At 55.5% G+C, this 15,640-nt stretch overlaps 5 protein-coding genes across 5 annotated transcripts; 3 read left to right on the plus strand and 2 right to left on the minus strand.

Annotated features, from left to right (window-relative positions):
* Positions 1 to 1,111: 1,111 nt before the first annotated feature.
* Positions 1,112 to 2,855, plus strand: CTAM01_02723 (uncharacterized protein; the record flags this gene model as incomplete). Its single annotated transcript, XM_060518761.1, has 4 exons — positions 1,112 to 1,496; positions 1,626 to 1,924; positions 2,141 to 2,188; positions 2,292 to 2,855. Coding segments are annotated over 4 exons (1,296 nt in total), but the record flags the coding sequence as incomplete, so codon positions are not given.
* An 882-nt stretch (positions 2,856 to 3,737) lies between these two features.
* On the plus strand, positions 3,738 to 3,998 carry CTAM01_02724 (uncharacterized protein; the record flags this gene model as incomplete). Its single annotated transcript, XM_060518762.1, has 1 exon — positions 3,738 to 3,998. The coding sequence occupies one exon, from the start codon at positions 3,738 to 3,740 to the stop codon at positions 3,996 to 3,998; it is 261 nt and encodes an 86-aa protein (XP_060386565.1).
* Positions 3,999 to 7,812: 3,814 nt separating this feature from the next.
* CTAM01_02725 (uncharacterized protein) lies at positions 7,813 to 8,025 on the minus strand (the record flags this gene model as incomplete). The annotated part of the gene is made up of 1 exon (XM_060518763.1): positions 7,813 to 8,025. One exon carries the CDS (start codon positions 8,023 to 8,025, stop codon positions 7,813 to 7,815), a length of 213 nt encoding a protein of 70 aa, XP_060386566.1.
* A 130-nt stretch (positions 8,026 to 8,155) lies between these two features.
* Positions 8,156 to 10,116, plus strand: CTAM01_02726 (uncharacterized protein; the record flags this gene model as incomplete). Its single annotated transcript, XM_060518764.1, has 3 exons — positions 8,156 to 8,195; positions 8,286 to 8,869; positions 8,923 to 10,116. The coding sequence occupies 3 exons, from the start codon at positions 8,156 to 8,158 to the stop codon at positions 10,114 to 10,116; spliced, it is 1,818 nt and encodes a 605-aa protein (XP_060386567.1).
* Positions 10,117 to 11,264: 1,148 nt separating this feature from the next.
* Positions 11,265 to 14,462, minus strand: CTAM01_02727 (uncharacterized protein; the record flags this gene model as incomplete). The annotated part of the gene is made up of 1 exon (XM_060518765.1): positions 11,265 to 14,462. One exon carries the CDS (start codon positions 14,460 to 14,462, stop codon positions 11,265 to 11,267), a length of 3,198 nt encoding a protein of 1,065 aa, XP_060386568.1.
* Positions 14,463 to 15,640: the final 1,178 nt, after the last annotated feature.

The following is a 15,640-nucleotide window of genomic DNA, read 5'->3' on the forward strand; positions in this document are numbered from 1 at the left end:
CACCACCACCACCATCACAATCGCTTCGCTGCAGCTCTTGCCTGCACCCAGTCTCTCGTTTCCCTCCCCGGCCCTTGCTTGCTTGGGTCTTGGGTCCTGGGTCTTACTCCCAGCTAGCTACCTCAAGGTGCTGTCGCTGCTAGCCTGCTGCATTTGCCCTGTTGCCGATGCCGTTGTAGCTGCAGATACCGGTTAATACCTTACGAATTGCATTCTGCTGCTTCTGCTGCTCGGCACCAACCACCAATTCCACCTCGCTCGCTCGCTCGCTTGTCCACTCTCTTCCCTGCTCTTGCGGCTTGCCTCCTTCCCTTCGCTTCCTTCCTCTTGGCGCCTGCTTCTTTTCTACCCGGGGCTGCCTGACCATCACCACTTCTCCAACATCACCCTCACTTCACCTCTTTCCTCCACACCTTCTCCTCCTTCCCTCCTCCTCACTCTCTTCCCCTCCCCTCCACCATCCGGGCCACGACCACATCGACGCAAGGCCGACAACCTTCTGGACGACAAAGACAGCATCGGCCCTGACTGATTGACAGACCCTGCGCATCCCTGACCCTCAGGCCACACCTTAATCGAGGGAACAAGGACGCTGTTCATTAATAAAAAGAGGGAGGACCATAATTATACTCGGACTCTTGCGCACCCGGTCGCCTCGTTGCTCTTGTCTCAAAAGGTCCCCAATTCTTATCCTCAATCATCGCGCTAGTTGTCTCTAGGGGCAATCATCTCAGTCACTGGTCCATCGGTGCTTGGCTACTCTCGGCTGCCAGTAATTATTCGCCGCGTTCACTCTTGGGTTTTCACATCCGAACCCTTTCGCCCTCTTTCCCCATTCACACTTGGCGCCAACAAATCTCGTACCAAACGCCACGGCCCGGCCTACTTGCCTTCCCATTCTCTCTCTCTCTCTCTCCCACCTCCCGGCCTCAACCTCATTCGAGTCGGCACCTATTTTGCGGCTTTCACCCCTCCAGTTTCAAGCAACGATAGTCGATACTCTTCGGACCAGCTGCGGACAACTCTCAAGGTCATCGTCAACGACTCCTGCGGTCTCCCGCTTGCCTGCGTGGTCGTGTAGGACAGGCACAGCATCTTACCTTTGGGAGCACCTTTTAACCTTTCCTCCCGCCGCCCACCGACCGATCCAGACGTCAGATGTCAGCCCCGTGAGCGTCTGACTCCAACAAGTGTAAGTCCAGAGTCCCGTGAAGCCCAGCCATTGGTTACGAGTTCATTTTGTGAACCTAAAATTACTTCTTCCCCCTCAATCTCGAATGTCTATACTGACCGAAAATCTCTCAGTACAATTGTCTATCGGGACGGATCCATCATGACTTTCACCCAACGAACGACGAGATGCTTGGGCATCTTTGCCTTGGCGCTATCATCATGGGCGACAATGGCACAGGCTGCGCCAGAACCCGAAATCCTCATGCCTCGACAATTGACGCAGAACCTCTGCTCTAATACGAACACGGCATCCATGAGCGCAAGTACGTTGAAGTCCTCCCAAGAAGACATGACATGGCAACGCTACTTGAGGCTTTCAACATCCTCGGCCAGCTCTGCCTTTGCCTTCCTCTGCCCACACGCATGCAATGGCTAATTCACATCTATAATAGATCTCAGCACATGGCAGACGAATGGACTATGCACCGACTTCTGTCGAGACAAGAACTACGCCTTTGCCATTGTCCAGTGGCAGTCCTGCTGGTGCTCTGATGTCGCGCCGGCCGCGTCCAGCGAAGCCGAAGTGAGCGACAAATGCAATGATATCTGTCCCGGCTACGACATCGAGCACTGCGGCTCAAGGCCCAACTACTACGGATACCTGACGCTGGCGAAGACTCCTACCAGCACCGCCGGCAGCGGAGGTGACAGCTCGTCATCGTCCAAGGCAGCAGCCAGCACTACTACACAAGTGAGTACAATCCCCTCAGCCATGTATCGTGAATTGCATGCGTGATTCTGCGTGATCTCCATACCCTACACGATCCCGAACCTCATCCCCAGACTCCATCGTCTCACCTCCACCACGTGTGATGCCTTGGCTTAATCGTCTGGAAACCAGGCCCCTCCGGCCCCGCCTGCAACAACCGTACAAGTCATCACAACAGTAAAAACTGAGACAATTCAGAACACAGTCACGCCCGATCCGGAAACGACGACTACGTCAACAACATCTGTATGCTCTCAAAAGTCCCAACAACATGCCGTGCCCGTAAACCTGCATTTGACAAATGAGGGGGTGTGTCACTGACACGAGCAAACGCTGACTGAAAATCCAGACTTCGAGTAGTAGCAAACCGAGATCGACGGTTCAAACGGTGACAGCCGACGGAACCGTGAGGACCATCTTCGTTACGCCGACTGCCACGGGCACCGAGGGAGCAACGGGCGCCTCCGAACTGACGCCCGGCAGCCAATCGTCGTCGAATGGACCCAGCACCGGTGCTGTTGTTGGAATCGTGGTTGGTGTTATTGCCGCTGTTGTGGCCATTGCAGGACTGGGACTCTTCTTGTTTTTCAGACGTCGGAGACAACAGCAAAACGAGAACGACAAGTACGACGAGCCTAGCCATCGTGGTAGTTCCGCCGGCATGACCGGCTCGCCACGAAACCCCGAAATGGTTGTCACTGTTGATGGAGGACGATGGGATCCCGACGCCTCAAGCGATCATCGCCGGAGCCGCCTTCTCGCTCATGACCCTCGCCTGGATCCTCTTCCGAGAGGCCTCTACGTGCACAACAAGAGTGCAGAGAGTATCAATACCCTACGCGACGACCAAGATTACTCCCGCAAGGTTCATCAACCAGTCTTGCGGGCGACCAATCCGGATCCTGACACTTGAAGGTCGATGGATTGATCGGGCGGACCAAGACAACGAGATGTCATACACTCGTTTACGACGTACACGAATTCGGTCCAGGTACCAATTTTCGGTCTTCGCATTGCGTTTTTGAGATACCAGGACGGCGTTTCCATTCATTTAACGACTCTGCATAGAAGGATTCTGGATTGGGTGGCCCTCGCGGCAACACCAGGCGTGATAAGGTTGATCAGTTAGGATCGACATCCGCCGCAGTACATTATGGGCATAAGGCCACTGAACACGAACACGAACACATCACATGGGCAACACGAACGCAGAGGACGACGGCTGCCATAATTTCAATTCTCTATCTCCCCTTTCGACTGGCGGTTTGGGAGTTGTCGACAGCCCAAAGGCGATCCTCCACATCGGCGGGGTTTCTTTACAAGGCCGAGGGAAGTGATCGTAGACGAAGAGCCCTGCCTTCCCAGTACGAGAGTCGGGCTACGATTCTTAGGGTATGACGATGGCGGCATTTGTACATACACGAGCGGGCCATGAGCCAACAGCGAAACGACTTGGACAAATTCACGATGGACGGATGGGTGAGATTGGTTACAAATGGTAGCAGTTTTGGCACCATTCCTCTTTCCATGGGCACACACTTGTGGGTGATGATGCATCCACGACACGTCATAGAGTGACCCGGGACTGCGGAGGCTGCACGAAGCTGGTCGAGCTGAGCCCAAGATGGAGGCCTCGCGTCGAGGTTACAGGCTGTGTAGCCCGTCACCGGATGTCTTGGGGGACCGAACAGCAGACTGTGCACAATGGTCACTGGAGCGGAAGAAAAGTTCTGTAGCTAGTTACGACAATCATAATATCAATCGAACGCGTACAAATGATGCATGTCTTCGCCATATGGTGTACAATGAGTATGTGATGATCATGAGTATCGCGTCAAGACAAACGCCGCAGTCTCGGGCAACGCTTCAAGAGCCTTTCTCGATGGGTCGGACCGGGGCCGGCGAGGAAAAGGCTCGGGGACTCGAGTGCGTATGTGTGTGCGTATCGGATACGGGAGTACGGGGGATGGACGTTGCAACGATGGACGGAGGCACATGTTGGATGAATCATAGATGGCACAGGGCACAGGGGTTCAGACTCTTTTACTGCTTATGATTGTTCGCGTAGAGCCTTGCTGTTGGAGGACCAAGGTTGGTTGGAAGGATTTTGTTTGTGCGTTGTGAGGAAACCTGAAAACTTGGAAGTTGTGTACTTCGTACTTACTTGTACTGTGGTAGAGAGAGGGAAGAAGAAGGAGGGTCGGAAGAGGTACGGATAGGTCACGGCCGGGGAGGGGGGGATGGGCGGAAGCAAGGCGCGGTCGATCGCAACTTTTCGATGTGGGGTGAGTTTTGTGCTCTGAGCCTCTGATGGAAATCTCGTAGACGATAGCCCTGATGAAGATGCATGTTGGGTTTTTTTGTTTACGGATACCTGACTCCAATGTATGTGTGTGTGTGTAGGTGGCGGGTTGATGTCATTGGTAATTTGGCGGCAAGGGAAATTTTGGGCAGCTGGTGGACGTGATTAGACGCTGCTGGTGTTTCATTCGATTTTTAGGGGGGGTGTTTTTTTTTGCGGAAAAGCTTAGCGTTTAGTTTTGGATGCGAGGACAAGGAGAGAGCGGATTTCGGAGGTGGGTAATATGATCTGATTATCTGGATTCGGGGTGTGGATGGAATGAATGGAGACAGAATGGATTACTGTTCATACGGAGATTGTGGGTGTACATTTCACATGCCTAAGCAGCTACCATGTATGCTGACTCCCCCGACGGAGTTGACGATGGTAAAGTCCATTGTTCCATGTCGCCTTTCTCGTCGTAAGTTGCAGTTGGTAGTTAAGAGGGAGGTCGGTTGAGTGAACTTTCTTAGCAATGGGTGATCTGATGATTCCATGTGTTGTTGTGTTTGGGAGTTTGCCTCGTTACTAAGTCATTTTCTGTGTACCGTAGATCATTCCCCTTTTCCTAGTATTGTTGATCGGAGGTTCGAGATGAGGCTCAATCAAGCCGGGCGGACTGGCGTCATGCGCAAAATAGTTAGGTATGCAGGATTCTTTTTGGAGCGGACTGGCAGCGCTAGGAGCCTTGGTGTCTTCTTGATCGGACGCGTTCCTCGGTGGACGGGGCTTCCAAGGAAGGAGGCGTCGATGGTGGCACTATTCCCCCCCCCCCCCCCTCACCCCTATTTCACGACCAGAATTACCTTCAATGCGTTTTTGAACCGCTCTGGGGATCTGATGGCGGGTTTGAGGCGTCCGTGTTTAAGTGGCATAAGCATACTTTCATCAACCGTGGGAGCCGCGAGGAGCGAGGGAAGGGATTGATGGATCGATGGGAGGCTGCATGTTTCGAAACAAAACCGAATTAGATGACGGGGGAGGGGGAGGTCATTTGGGGCTGAAAAGTAATGAGGTTGTTGTTCGAGATGGGGGGGGCGTTTTAGGGTGGTAGTACAAAGTCACAGCCGAAACTGAGTTTCGGAGGTGAGAGACATTGAATATGGGCAAGGTGAGATTGGAAGGGGCGAGTACATACCGAAACAAACAGAGGATGATGAACAGCACACGAATGATGAATGGCAGGCTGCACTTATTCTGTGTATGTACGGAGGAGTTGAAGATGTTGTGAAGAGACTGGGCAGATTTGATGGGAGAGAAATACGCGGTCGGTTTTCCGTATACGAGTAATACGAATAGGTAATGTTGGTTTGACTCGTATTTTTGATAGAAGAGGAGCGCAAATGCCAAAATGAGATGGGCCTGGAATGCGAGAACCAAGGTACTGTCGACCGGGGCTATAGGTATACGACGACCGCGCCTCAATTGTGGCTGACGATGTGGGAATAACCTCTTTCTGGTTGGCATGGACAGAGAGTATTTTTGAGATGGGAACTTGTACGGATATCGAGTTAGGGTATCCGTACGGCGGAGAGGTGTGCGGAAAGTGGGATGTCGTCGCGTCTCTAGGAACATAAAAAAGGAACATGGGGGGCAGGCTTGGCACGTTGGCGTTGACTTTTTCTGCTTCGTCGTCGTGGTCCCGGGGCCGCGGTAATTAATACATAGTATGAGTGAGGCAGAATCGCGATGATGATTTGGTGGTATTCCTGAGGGGATGGTAAATGTGCTTCTCTTTCTCACTAGTGTCTTTTTCGTGCATCGGGTTTCCCCCGTTCTTTGGGAGGCCTGTGACGTCGCATCTGTCAGTCCGTCCGGTGTTCGTCTCATTGCGATGGGCCGTGTGTTTGATCAGCCGCCTGGCGGCGGCGAGGAGGGAGGGAGAGAGTTTTGCTGTGCAGGAGACTGAAAGATTGCTCGGACGAAAAGAATGACGTTGATTGAATGTGCTCGAGGTTGATCGAGGCCGAGTCCCTGCATCATCAAAAGATCAGTGCATGGCAGTCAAAATCCATCATGCCGCTGTGCGTGCGCACCCGCTGCACATCCCATCCGCGGTGGTCATATCGGGGATTTTAAACAGCCAGTGAGAGTCGGTCTTGTTCCGCAATTCGTTCATAGCTTCGAGTCTTGGGTCGCAAAATAAGTAGGGATCAAATTTTTCTAATCTGCTCTCCTTCGTTTCCGAATTCTAAAACGCCGCGCGGGAGGGACAAGATTTGAGGAAGGGGCCCAGGGAAGGGGGAGGAGGGAGCCCGGCTGTTTGGTGTTGGATCCCTGTTCATAGCCCGTCGCAGTGCTCCGTACGGCGAGGAAAAAAAGATTGAAATAAGAGATGGTAATGAGATTGCCCCGTACGAGTGACGCGTTCACATTTGCCCATAGGAGGTACGAATAAATACTCTGATGATGTTGATTTCGCATCGGTGAGAGTGTGGCGTAGATGTACCCAACATAAGGCAGACGATGCTGCAAATAGATGTCTTCGGTAACCGGCACTGATCATAGCAAGGCGGTGACGCTCTTTTGCATTGAGCATCCGATGTTGGACGATGCAGTTTTGGTGAGGTGGATTTGAACAATGATGCTGTTCCACGCGCGCCACGGCTGTGTACTGCGTACTTTGGTACGGCTGAGCAGCCCCAAAAGTCGAGACGAAAAGGGCCATGTGAAGGGGAAACCCCTGAAGGGCGGCGCTGCGTTGTCCCGGAGGCGGGAGGGATCTCGCTGCTGACTGGATGCCGCCGTCGTCAGCGGCCCTGTAATCTTAGTGCGTCCGCTCCGTCGTCGACCCTTGGCACTCAGCCACTTGGCAAACGGCCCCGGACTCTTTCCATTGCCTTAGCACCCACTGGGCCGCCGCACCTTAGGTAATGCATCTCGAAGTACCCGGTACCCCTGGTCCCCTACTAAGTTACGGAGTACCTCCTACAGCTTGAGGAAGGAAGCATGCTCGTTGCTTTGGTGCTTACCTCCTGAGTAACGGGTTGTATGTCTCTCGCCAATTTCCCCCCCTCCAAGTCTTGCGCTTTCGTCATTCTTCTTCCCTCCTTCCAAACCCTTCACCACAACGGCCGTCTCCTTGGTGCGCGTCTGTCTACTCTTCCGATTCTGCCTTGCTCTTTTGTTTTTGCTTCTTGGCCGCGGGAATCCTCCATCGATTGACCGAAAATACCTTCTTCATACCAAACTGCATTTTATTCAACGTCACACTCCCGATAACGAAGACCGAAACGATACCCCGAACCCCGACCAACGACGAAAAGGAAAACCCCCAGCTCTGTAATTGCGCGCGACGGACCGTTAGTATTTCTGTGGAATCTTGCAAGAGGAGGATCGACGTGCGACTACATTACTGGGCGCGGACTGAGGAAAGACAATCCCTTCTGAACCACTCGGCCACGATCTTCTAGCACCCACAGAAATCCACAACCGTACTCGTCTCGTCTCAGAGGGAGAGACACGGCGCGAATTGAAGGGAGAAATTCACTCTGAACCGGTAGAATTATAACGAGGAAGCCATCCCGAATCACGAATCCGTCATTTTGAATTCGAAATTCGACCTTTTCCTTCTCCTCTGCGAGTCCGTTTGCGACCACGCGACCCGCCCCAAACGCAATCCAGAGCCACCAGGCGACCAAGCTCTGCCAAGACCGGCACCCGCTCTGTTCCTGCAGCGCACCAGTCTTGGCACAACCGTTAAACCCCAACCCACCAACCTCATCCACACCGACATCGTCATCGTCTGCTCCTGCCACGCCGCTTATAGTCCTCCCGTAACCCGCTGCCATAGTTTGCTGGCCTTCCGTTCCGTACACGATACCCCGTCCTCCGGAGGTCACCCCTCGGCACGGTGCTGAGCTGTCGTCGCCATGAATTTAACGTGTAATTCAACGCTCGAAGAGCTGAGGAGTATGTCACTCGACCCTGAAATCCCCTAACCCTATCCCCGTGAGACATCCGCATCGTGCAAGAAAACTAACAAGCCCTCTTCTCTCTCAGTCCTTCCCGGCTCCGAGATCCTCATCGCTGGTCCCCTGACCTTCCACGACCTCGCCCTGATCATTGCCGGCTCCTGCACCATCGTCGCAATATGCCTCTCCTTCTACCTCGTCTTCATGCACTCGATCAACTATACCAAGCCCCGCGAGCAGCGTCAGATCATCCGTATCCTCTTCATGGTCCCCGTCTACGCCGCCTCCTCATTCCTTCAACTCTGGTACTACTGGCACGCGGTCTACTTCCAGCTCATGAGCGACTGCTACGAGGCTTTCGCCATCGCATCTTTCTTCTCGCTCATGTGCCACTATCTCGCCCCGGATGTCCATACCCAGAAAGACTACTTCCGCAATCTTTACCCCATCAAGCCTTGGGTCTGGCCTCTCGATTGGTTTGCAAAGTGCTGTGGAGGACAGAGAGGACCCTGGCGCACGCCCAAAAGCGGCTTGACCTGGTTCAACGTCATCTGGATTGGTGTATATCATTACGTCTTTATCCGCGTCGCCATGACTGTCACGGCCGTCGTCACCCAATACTTCCACCGCTACTGCGAAAGCTCAAATAACCCAGTCTTTGCTCACATTTGGGTATGTTTTATTTGCCCCCTAGGCCATCTGGAGTTCTTCACTAACAGAAACAGGTCATCTCGATCAACTGTGTGGCCGTCACTATTGCCATGTACTCCGTCATTCAGTTTTACGTCCAGATGAGAGAACCCCTCAAGGAGCATTCGCCCTTCCTCAAGGTCCTTGCCATCAAGCTTGTGGTCTTCTTCTCTTTCTGGCAGGTCACCTGCATTTCCCTCGCCACCTCGACGCTCGACCTTGTCCACCCGAACAAAGTCCTGGCCTACCCGGACATCAAAGTCGGCATTCCCGCCCTTCTTCTGTGTTTCGAAATGGCACTATTCGCCCTCCTCCATCTTTGGGCCTTCCCTTACGCCCCTTATGTCCCGGGCGCCAAAACCACATACTACCCGTCCGCGGACTCTCGAGATAGCCACGCTCCCCTCCGCGAAAACGTCCATACGGCCCCCGCCGGCGGATGGATGGGTCTAAAGGCTGTCGGAGACGCCCTTAACCTGTGGGACTTTGTTAAGGCCTTTGGTCGCGGTATGCGCTGGCTGCTCTGCGGTGTCAAGCGCCGCCACGAGGACCCTAGCTACAAGACCGCAGCCAGCCTCGACATGGACGACCTCGACAAGGGCGGAGACACGGGGTACCATCCCGCCGGTGTCAAGAGCACCGATCACCTTCCAATCGCTACCGAATTCCGCCGCAGCACATACCTGCAACCCTCGCGACCACCTCCACGACCCCAGCGCCCTGGTAACGAGAGCGACAGCCTCATCGCCCACGCCCAACCGAATCCCTCGCAGATGTCTCCGCCACGCCGTCCCGCGCGCCCGGTGTCCCCCTTGTCGCCCATGTCGCCAATTTCGCCCTACCAAGACCAGAGCTTCCAACAGCAGACGGGCATGACGCCAGTACACTCGGCACACCCGGGGCCCAGCAACGGCGAATGGGGGAGAACGGGGCCGGCAGCACCAGCAAATCTGGGTGTCGCAGGTCCCCGCGACTTGACGCAGCAAAGGGTAGGAGAAGCGCTTTGGGGACCACCACAAAGCCCAGCAGCCGCCTCCATCATGCCAGAGAGTCCTGTTCTTGGATCGCCGATGAACGGCGCCTACGGACATCCGGCCCTTCAGCAACAGGCGTACCAGCAACAAGCATACCAGAACCAGGCGTTTGGCAGTCAGCAACAACCGCATGCCAGTCACCCGTACGGGAACCAGACGCACGAACAGCAGCCGGGGCCTGGTCAGGCTTTTTAGACCGAGCCATGTATATAAGATTTTTATTCTTGGACAAAAGTCACAGATCGCGACGGTTCACATGTTGGATAATAGTCAGCGGTCTAAGAGGAACTGCTGGAACCCTTTCACGACTATAAGGTTTGAGGGAATTCGTTTGGTCTTTTTGGGGGGGTTCAAGGTGGGAGGCAATGCATAGGAAAAATCGGCGTTTATTTGTTTTTCTTTACGAGATACCACATCATTTAGCTAGGTGGGAATGAACATACACATTTACAAACAATCTTGAATGGTCCTGGCGCTGTCAACTTGGCTATGAGATCTCTACCGTGATTGATGCTCGTTGACTAAAGTACTGATGTATCCACACGCTTTGAACGTAAAAGTATTCACACGCTTGCCCAGTTTTCTACATGCGAGATCCAAAAGTCGATTTGGTTCGTAACGTAAGCGACAGTAGATACGCCTTCACATTCGCCGTGGTAAAACTAAACACAAGATACAACAAATTTGCCTCTCCCCTCCAATAAAATATCCCATGATTTGTCCGTCCCTCAATATTCAGATCCCCGTCACGCCGAACGGGAAAAGGCCAAAAGACTCCCAGATATTTCCATTGTATACACTGTTTGAACCCCCCCCCCCCCCCACCCCCTTCTTCCCATTTCACACACACGCACACATACACAGGTCAGATGACTGGGGGCCCCCCCCCCTTCTCCCTCCTAGATTCCTTGGAACGAACGGCGGTTGATATCCAGCAAAAACCCAAAACGCCTCGAGAAACTCCCAACGCAGATACGCTTTAGACCAGCGGGACAAAAAAAGACAAAGGCCCCGACGGATTCACGACCAACAGAGCCCCCCCCCCCCCCCCCCCCCCCCCCCCCCCCCCCCCCACAACCACCCCACCACACCACCCCCCCCACCCCACCCCGCCCGCCCCCCACACACAACACCAAAAACAAACCCCCCGGAAAAAAAAAAACCAAACCCCCCCCCGGATCCCCCCCCACCAGACCCCCCCCCCCCCCCCATGGTCCGTCTAATCAGACATCGAAAGTACCCGATCCAGACTCCGCCAACGCAGCAGCAGCAGCAGGTCCGACGGCAGAAAACGAGTCAAACAGGGTAAAGTCCCCACGTCCTTTGTGATCATCACCCGGCGCCTAGCCGAGCGACGGACTGGTCTCCCTGCTCCTCGACTCGAAGCTCTCCACCATCTCGAGGACCCTCGTCCTCGGCCTCGCCACGCTCACGACCTCGGCCGTACGAAGCGTCAGCGACGGCCGGGGCTCCGCAGAGTCTTCCCGGCTCGGCAGCGGGTGGTCGTGACCATGAGAAGACTCCCCAGAGTCGTCCTTTGGCGGGGGGAGGTGGAGTAACCTCCGTCCGCGCACCGGCGACCCCGTGCTCGGCGACTCGGGTCTGCGCGCATACACGCCCCTATTCCGGGATCCCGGGTCATCGTCGTCATCGTCGTCAAGAGCAATCTCCTTGCCCTTGCCCTTATCCCTATACTCCTCCGCGAGAGCCCTCTTCTCCAGATCCGCCCCGTCGAGGCCCTCCATCTCGTCCTTATCCGGGTCCACGAGGATCGCCTCCTCCTCCTTTTCAATCTCGGCGTTGACGACCCGCAGCCGCTCCTTGGGCACCGTGAACATGACCTGCACCAGCCGCTGCTCAATCGCCTTTTCGATATCCCACTCGTCGAGCGACTTCTGGTCAATGTCCCAGTCGTGCCGGCCCTGCTTCCTGCGCAGGAGCTCGGCGCCGCCGATCCCGGATAGCCCGACCAGCCGCGGCTCGTAGTCCGAGCTGACTTGGTCGAGGGATAACCGCCGCGGGCTCTCGTGGTCGCTCGAGTCGGACGAGTTGTTGTTGACGCCGCTGCTGAAGACGCGCCGGAGACTGCCGAGCCACCCGAGTGATCGACGGGGCTTGTGCTTGCTGGGGCTGCTGGGGATGTGTACAAAGTCCTCTTCGTCGTCGTCGTGCTCGTTGCGTGGTCGCTGGCCTTGGAGGAGCAGCGAGGGACCCTCGGCTTGCAGGGCGTTGAAGGTTGTCTTGGCGGTGGAGTATGTGTGCCCGCTGCTGCTTGACGACGAAGAGGTGCCTACCCGGTTATCGGTGATGATGGTCAGGTTATTCGGTCCTGTACTATTTCGTCTCGCAGACGCCGAGCGCGTGGGTACGCTGATAGCACTCCGCGCCGACTCGGAGACGTTGCTGGCCGTCCGCTCGTCATCTGCCATGGACCGCGCCGAACGCATAGACGCGCGCCTTGTTGGGGAGACGCGGCTATTGCGGCGCGAGGGCATTCGAGCCAGGAGGGCTTCTGTAGCGTCAATGTCCGACTGCCAGTCCTGCACCTCAGTGTTGCGGCGCTGGAGGGCCTCTGGACTGGGCGTCATGGAGTTTCGGTTGCCGGGGGTCAAGATCGGGACGGACCCCGTCGGCGTCATGAACGGGTCGGCGTGCCCCGGTGTGGTAGGTGTCGCGGGCTCCTGATCCCTCCTTCTGTTGACGTGCTCGGGGTCATCTTCATCTGCTTCGTAGATTGGGTGGATGTGGCCTGGCGTGGTGAGATTCGCTGCTGGTTGGTATGCGCCTCTTGCCGCGCGAGGTATGGGTTTGCGCGGAATGAGCAAACCGGGCGGCTGTTGATATACACCTTGGTTGTTGCCCGGACCATGGCCTGTCCTTAACGATTCGTAGCCGAGCGATCTGTCGATCGTCTCGTAAGGATCGTGACCTCCCGTGTACCAAGAATGGCTCGTCCAGGGGTATGCCGATCCGCCATCCCGCTCCATCATATCGTCTTCTGGATGCAGAAATCGTGTCGCATCTTGCGCTAGAGACCGCACCGTCTCCTCTCTCATCTCCTTCTTCTTCCTTAAATGTCTCTTGTAACAATAGTAAACCAAAAAGGCGCCGAGAACTGCGGCAAGCCCAACGCCGAGGCCGACACCCAGTCCAATCTTCTTGATGTTGTCGTTTCCGGTGGAGCTATTGGATCCACTCGACGATGTCGCATGATTTGGGTTCGTGTAGCTCGAACTCCATGCCATAGAAGTCATGTTCAGAAACCTGAGCCCGGTCCCGCTTGACTGTCTCTTCGCCTTGGATCCTGAAGTCGTGATTTCGTATCCTCCGTAAACCATCATTACATTGCCAGGCAAAATCGCTGCCCCGTGGCCATATATGCCACCATCCGGTTGCTGAGATGGAATCGACCACGTCCAGTCTCCGTACGTATCACCCATCTTGAGAAGCGCAAGCTGCGGAGAAGCAGCTTGAGATACACTGCCAACCCAGCCGCCCAGAATAATGAGCGCAGTTCCATCTTCGTTCAGCACCGCTGTGTGCCCGGACCGGCTCTCCACCTGCGTCGCCGCGCGCTTCTCGACGTTCTTGACCGCGAGCTCGCTGCTTCCGACGCGCGTGGCGCTGACTGTCGCAAAGTTCCACGACTCCTCTGGCAGGTTCCAAATGGCGGCGGAGCTCATGTTGATAAAGGCCTGCTGGGTGTGGCCGCCGAGCAAAACGTAGCGGTTCTGTTGCGTGACGATGCCGGACCGGTTTGAGATTGACGGGCTCAGGGGCGTGAAGGAGAACCCCGCCTCGGCGTAGGCGGGACCCTTGCCAGAGATGAAGCTGGCTGAGTACCCCGAAGCCACAGAGTCTGAAGGAGCCACTCTCAACATGGTTTTCGTATATGTCCCGTTTCCTTGCCACGTAGATTCGTCCGTTGTCGGCGCCAGACACATGCCGCCGAATGAGTACAGTACAGGTTCGGACATGCTCGGCGCCAGGGTCGACGAGAAGCTGATACCTGCACCAAGAGCATACGGACCTGCGTCCGAGTCCGCGCTGCTAGGCAGTGTTGCTGAAGTCTTATACCAGGATCCTGAAGAGCTCGAAGACCCTGATGCCGCCCCTGGAGTATATGTCCAGATATCGTAGCCCTCCGCCGTCTTGCAATCCCCCGCCTGAACCACAATGGTCCCATTGTCTGCCATAGTGGGGAGGAAAGCCGTCGTCTTGGTCGCATCGTCGAGGAACGGCAAGCTCGTCGATATCGTCTGCAGGCTGGCAGCGCCGTCGACGGTAGCAGAGGCGTTCACCGACAGGAGCTCGACGCCGGAACTACCCTGGTGAAAGATGTATGCGAGGCCATGGTTGCTGTTATTGCCTGATGATCCCGGCAAGGCGGAGGAGAGCAAGATTGTCGTCGGAACGTATGGGAACGTCTGTTGCGCCGAGACCAGGGAAGTGAAGAGCAGCGCCGCGGCGGCGAAGGTCGTCGTCTTGCGGATAGCTGCTTCTGGCCCCGACAAGGCCCACCGGCCGGCCGTTGCGGTCATGATCGTTCCGTAAAGGATTGTCGTTTGCGGTCCGGTTTTGTGTATTCGTATACGCCAACCGCTGAGCGGTGGTCAATTCATGTTCTTTTGCCCCCCTCTCTTCTGCGCACTCTGGTTGATCGTCGTTGTCCTCTCAAATGTTGATGCGATGTGAAGTCGGGAAGAGATCCAGGTTCTAGAACGGATGATTCCTCAGTAGGCCGGCATTCCCTCTTTTCTTCTTCCTTCGTCACTCCTTCTCGCTTCGACACTCTCAACTAGCTAGCCGGGTCGGAAAATGGGCCTTGAGGAATACGTCGACGAACCGAGAAAAAAAAAGTGATAGGCAGGGAAAGAATAGAGGAAGGAAAAGCACGGGGCATGCGGGAAAGAGGAGGCCAGAGCTGGGTCAGGATGACCAGAGATGGAGAAAGACGAACACCCCGGACAAGGGCGATGGGAATTAATCTGGATGACGAGCAAATCGAGGGGTTGGGGTGTGGCCTGGTTTGCGGGTGCAGATGCAGTTTGGACAAGGGTAGGTTTCTGTACACTAAGGGAGAAGGACAAAAAAGCAAGATGTCAACAAATCGAACGGTTTCGATGTGCAGGGGGGCAACGGAGGAGGGGTCGTTTTGGCGGCGCGCCGCGGCGGTTGACTGGCACCGGTGGGAGGGAGACGAAGGCTGAAAGGCAGCGAGCCGTGTGAGCGAGTCGCCTACAAGACCCGAACGAACGTCTATCAAAGGGCCGCGCACTTGGGAAATCCGAGAGCCAAGGATGGGCGGGAAAAGAGGGGTTGGTTAGGAAGCCTAGAACCAAGTCTTCAATCTGCGCCGCAGGCTTAGCACCGATGGATGATAGGCAGATGGGCCAATTAGTGTCCGCGGTATGGCATCATGAGGAACCCGCGGGCAGGTCGGCCCCGATCGAGGATGCTAGACCGGTCAAGGGTTGCCTGCAAATAGGAAGTGCGCTGGGTGCGTGAGTGCGACTGCGCGTGCGTGTGAGTGTTTCCAAGCTTTGGAGGGTTTTGTTTTGGCGGCGGCAGCGCAAACTGTCAGACCGTCGTCTGGGGCAACGCCCCGCTGGGTGGGAGGGTCTCGGCTACGGCGGACCCCTGCTGACTGATGTGCGTCATCCCTAATCGGGACTAGAGGTATTGTACATCCCTGCTGCCGTTCTTTGTTCGACGGGGG

This window comes from Colletotrichum tamarilloi (assembly GCF_030869305.1).
Source record: "Colletotrichum tamarilloi strain Tom-12 chromosome Unknown Scaffold_6.1, whole genome shotgun sequence".
Taxonomy (NCBI): Eukaryota; Fungi; Ascomycota; class Sordariomycetes; order Glomerellales; family Glomerellaceae; genus Colletotrichum; species Colletotrichum tamarilloi.